We start from the raw sequence: 4,934 nt of genomic DNA, 5'->3' as shown, positions 1-4,934 counted from the left end.
CTATCATCTATCTATCATCTATATCTATCTATATCTATCTATCATCTATCTATCTATCATCTATCTATCTATCTATCTATCTATCTATCTATCTATCTATCATCATCATCTATCTATCTATCATCTGTCTATCTATTTATTTACTTTTTGGCAAGATTTTGAGTTTGTGCATTTATCCTGCTTGTGGATCCATAGTTTCAATGGTTTCATTACATTTTTTATAAGCATCCTATTTTAAAGAAAAGGAAGAAGCCTCAGGACCATTCTTTCACTGCATTCTTGCTAAGGGTTCTTCCTTAACTTTACTTCCCTTTTTTAAGGAACAAAGTCTTTTCTCATTCTCTTGTAATTGAACGGGCTACAGAATTTGTCTAGACAGTTAGCCCATTGAGCTGTGTTGCTCTCTAGCACATTCTCACAGGGCCGAATCCTTGCCTGAGGTTGTTTTTTTTTTTTTTTTTAAATAATTTTTCTTCTTTTTAGTTCTTCTTTTCACTGGAGTGCTCTCCTCCTTGTATATCCCCAGCTCTGGTAGTCTCTGTGTTCTAAGAACACCTGGCTTCATGGGCAAGCACCTTGTGCGGTTGACCTTACCCTGATTTCAGAAGCGTGTTAAGCTAGGTTTCATGCCCTGTCACCATCTTGAAATGCTTGATAAGTTTTGAACATGAATAACTGACTTTCTTATTTTGTAGTGGACCCTGTTTATTATATAGCTAATCTTAGTTCCAGGTTTTACCACTTGCAGTTTTGTACTGTCCTTCTGCAACACCTTTGTTGGTTCTTTCCTCATTAGTTAGGGACTTTTCCTGGTTGTAAGCTACTAAACCCATAACTCATTGTTAAGAAGATGCTCACCTTTCACTCTGGCCTGACACAAGCAGCTGGATCATCTGTGATGTTCTTTCTCTGCAAACACATGTTATTTATTAGCTTTTTTGTGTCTGTCTCAACTTATCAGAACTTCTGCTCTACTTTCCAGTGGATTATTTCTGGATCTCACCCAGCTCATGGGTCAACACCATTTCAGATCCCATAGGCAGTCATTAAGTGACATGCAACAAATGAGTTTTTCTGCAAATGAGCCTCTGAAGTCCAATTTCCTTCTGTGCCTTTTATAAATCTGAGATGTCCACATACTGATCTTTTTTTTTTTTTTCCACTTTTCTCTGTCCTGGGATCACCATCTACACCCTTCCTAGGGTTTCCTGGGTGCAGACGAATATGAAATTATCCCCTAAGTCACCTTGTTGATGTCATTTAAAGAAATATGCTGTTTAAAGGGTAATTTCCTGCTAGACACTTCTGGAAGAGTAGCTACAAGTCTCCACTGACTCCTGTTCTGCAGTGAAGGTCATTGCTATTCTTGGTAGGAAACTCGTAAGTGGAGATGAATCAGGCTTTCAAAGAAGTGAATCATTTACATTTTAGGGAACGTCTAAGCTGGGACTTTTGCACTCCTCTGCATGAAACCTGTACACGTACACACATCCTTAGCAGTTCCAAAGAAAGATCACATATGGTACCTTTGCCTCTGTTCTTTATTCTTCCTAGAACACCCTTCTTAAAATAAGCCTACTGCTTGTGCTCATCCTCCCTCAGTTTGTTGCTAAAAAAAGTCACCTTTTCATGAGAACTTCAGTGATGTTACTATTTAAAAGTTGAACACCCGCTCCGCAAAACTCCGTTTTGTTCATTTCTCTCTGTAACACTGCCGTCTGAATCACCGTTCACTCACGTGCGGTACTCTGCGCCTCTGTCCACTAGATGCGAAAGCTGGAAGGGCAGGAATTTTTGAAGGTTCTGTTCGCTTTGGCATCCGCAGGGCCATGTGATTACATGGTATGTTGAGTATCAATAAACACTTATTTTATGAACATCTAGTTTGATGTCCACAATGACTTTAGAGGCAGGCAGAACAGATGTTATCCTTCCCACGTACAAATGAGGAAATGAAAACTCACGACTAAGGATCATTGCTCATTATCAGGAACTGTTATGTATTCAGCAAATGTTAAGTACTTACCCTTCTGGATAAAGGAGATAAAGTGCAAAAGGCATTGTCACTGGCTCTCTAAAACTTTCAGTGACTCATTTTGAAATGAGATAAGAATCGGGCAAGTTTTAAAAAATTGAATATGAGAAAAAGGGCAAAAAAAGGCATTTGAGAGCAAGGAAGAGGAAATTCAACACTAGTAATGATGTAAAGGACCGCTAAAAACCATGGGGATTGTCATACCCCTAGAGAGATAGAATTTGTGATTGGGACACCAGTTAAAAGTCTGCCTTCAGCTCAGGTCACGATCCCAGAGCCCTGGGATCAAGCTCTGCATTGGCTTCCTGCTCAGTGGAGAGTCTGCTTCTCTCTCCCTCTGCCTCTTTCTCTATCTCAAAAAATAAGTAAAACTGTAAAAAAAAAAAAAAAAAGTTGTGATTAACAACTTAAATACCAACTATGCAAAACTTATCAACACATTATGTCATCACTGTAGACTGTTTGCAAAATACGGAGTGAGAATTAATAGGATTTGATGATTCTTTGTTCATTTATTTGCTGTAAGTTTACGAGACTGCTGTGACTGCGCCTTTTAAAATTGTGAATCTGGGAACATCTGCTTCATAATTTCCTGGATAATTGCTACATGTGAAGATCCCCATATTCCATATAAGGGGTTCTTAAACAAACTTTCTGTGACTTTTCTTGATTAAAAAGCTTTCTAAGAAATTTTTTTGTACGCTAACATTCACAAAGCTCTTCATTCTCGTAAGGACGTGAGGTCATGTCAAGCTCCGTGGGGATAGAGAGAGGAGTAAAAACACTTGTAAGTAATCCATTTTTCATGCTTACACTGTTTCTTTCTCTTTTCTTTTTAAAATTCCGTACATAGAAAGTCAGAGTGCGCAGGGCATCTGGGTGGCTCAGTTCCTGGAGCGTCCGACTCTTGATTTCAGCTCATGTCATGGTCTCAGTGTTGTGGGATTAAGCCTCCCAACCGGCTGAGTCTGCTTGAGATTCTTTATCCTCCTGTGCCCCTCCCCCGCCACCCCCCCATGCTCTCTCTTTCTAAATAAATAAATAAAATCTTAAAAAAAAAAGAAAAAGAAGTCACAGTGCAATAATGAGCTAGACTTTGTCCCTGCCCCTGAGGAAGGACAATATGAAGAATGGAAAATAGACATATTATGGTGATATAATGTGCTACAGAATGAATGAGAAGTATGTAGGGTGTGCTGGAAGCATCAAACATACGGGGCCTTATAGGATAAGTAGAGTCTGAGAGGCAAAAAATATTGCAGAGAGAAAGAGGATATGTAGCTCAGTTGTATATATGGATATAGGAACAGATATAAGTATAGTTATCTCTAAGTATAGCTGTAGGTATAACCATCGGTGTCTAGAGAAATACAGTAGTAATTCAATACAAAGACAAATGAAATAACGGGTTAGTAGAAGTACAGAATCTGTTTAGGGTAGTATTCATTTTGAATGACACATGGAGGTACTGAGAAAAAAATCACTTCAATAGTCAGTAATATGATTTGTACCTTCCTGTCTGCTTTATTTCTATTGTTTCCAGCGCAGGTCTGGACGCTCAGAAAATGTCCATCACGAATGACAGTGCAATAAGGGAATTCATTCTCCTGGGGTTTACAGATCGCCCCGAGCTCCAGCCTCTCCTCTTTGTGCTGTTTCTGGGTGTGTACCTCGCCACCCTCTTGGGCAACCTGGGCATGATACTATTGATCAGGCTGGACTCTCGCCTTCACACACCCATGTACTTCTTCCTCACTAATTTGGCCTTTGTAGACTTGTGCTATGCCTCAAATGCCACCCCGCAGATGTTGACTAATTTCTTATCAGAGAAGAAGACCATCACCTTTGCTGGCTGCTTTACACAGTGTTATGTTTTCATCGCGCTTCTCCTCACTGAGTTTTACATGCTGGCAGCAATGGCCTATGACCGCTATGTGGCCATATGTAACCCCCTGCGCTATAGTATGAAAATGTCCAGGAGAGTCTGCATCTGCTTGGCCACGTTTCCTTATGTCTACGGCTTCTCAGATGGGCTCTTGCAGGCCGTCCTGACCTTCCGCTTGAGCTTCTGTAGATCCAACGTCATCAACCACTTCTACTGTGCTGACCCGCCGCTGATTAAGCTTTCTTGCTCTGATACTTACGTCAAAGAGCACGCCATGCTCATATCAGCTGGCTTCAACCTCTCCAACTCCCTCAGCATCATCCTGGTGTCCTATGCCTTCATTATTGCTGCCATCCTCCGGATCAGATCAGCGGAGGGAAGGCGCAAGGCATTTTCCACCTGTGGTTCCCACATGATGGCTGTGACCCTGTTTTATGGGACACTCTTCTGCATGTATATAAGACCACCCACAGATAAGACTGTTGAGGAATCCAAAATCATAGCTATCTTCTACACCTTTGTAAGTCCGGTGCTTAATCCATTGATATATAGTCTGCGGAACAAAGATGTAAAGCAAGCCTTGAAGAATGGCCTCAGAAGAAATGTGGTCACTAAGATGGGACTGCCTCCAGTTTCCAATAAATCATAACTAAACTTTTGGCTCAAATATCCTTGTATTCTGATGACGTATTTTGATATTCTCTATGAATATGTCTCAAATATCTCAGCTAAAAATCTCAGGTCTGGGGAAAAAATGAGTTTCACTTCTTCATCTAGGCTCTTGTCCCTTAACATGTGGTCCACAGGCCAGCAGCAACGGGATCATCTTGGGGTTTGTTAGAAATTTAGCACCATATTTTTCACTTAGATCCACTATATCCAAATCTGGGTTTTAATTACATCACAGGTGACTTGCAAGCACATTTTGAGGAGCACTGTCTGTTCTAAGTGAAAATCCCCACTTGATATGGCATGGAACATTCCTGTGTGCTTATTGCTTACAACGATTAACGG

The 4,934-nt window shown here is 40.6% G+C and overlaps 1 protein-coding gene across 1 annotated transcript; it reads left to right on the top strand.

The window, feature by feature from the left end:
* Positions 1 to 3,600: 3,600 nt before the first annotated feature.
* Positions 3,601 to 4,569, top strand: LOC123784965 (olfactory receptor 5M11). The gene has a single exon (XM_045786502.2). The coding sequence runs from the start codon at positions 3,601 to 3,603 to the stop codon at positions 4,567 to 4,569; it is 969 nt and encodes a 322-aa protein (XP_045642458.1).
* The last annotated feature ends 365 nt before the right edge of the window (positions 4,570 to 4,934 follow it).

The sequence above is a fragment of the Ursus americanus genome, chromosome 24, assembly GCF_024610735.1.
Source record: "Ursus americanus isolate L20-20 chromosome 24, mUrsAme1.1.p, whole genome shotgun sequence".
Taxonomy (NCBI): Eukaryota; Metazoa; Chordata; class Mammalia; order Carnivora; family Ursidae; genus Ursus; species Ursus americanus.
Note: the sequence above shows the minus strand (reverse complement) of the source record. Positions and strands in the feature narration are given on the sequence as shown.

Excerpts from the sequence above, each read along its gene's own strand:
- LOC123784965 (XM_045786502.2), top strand. The coding sequence starts at position 3,601 with ATGTCCATCACGAATGACAGTGCAATAAGGGAATTCATTCTCCTGGGG.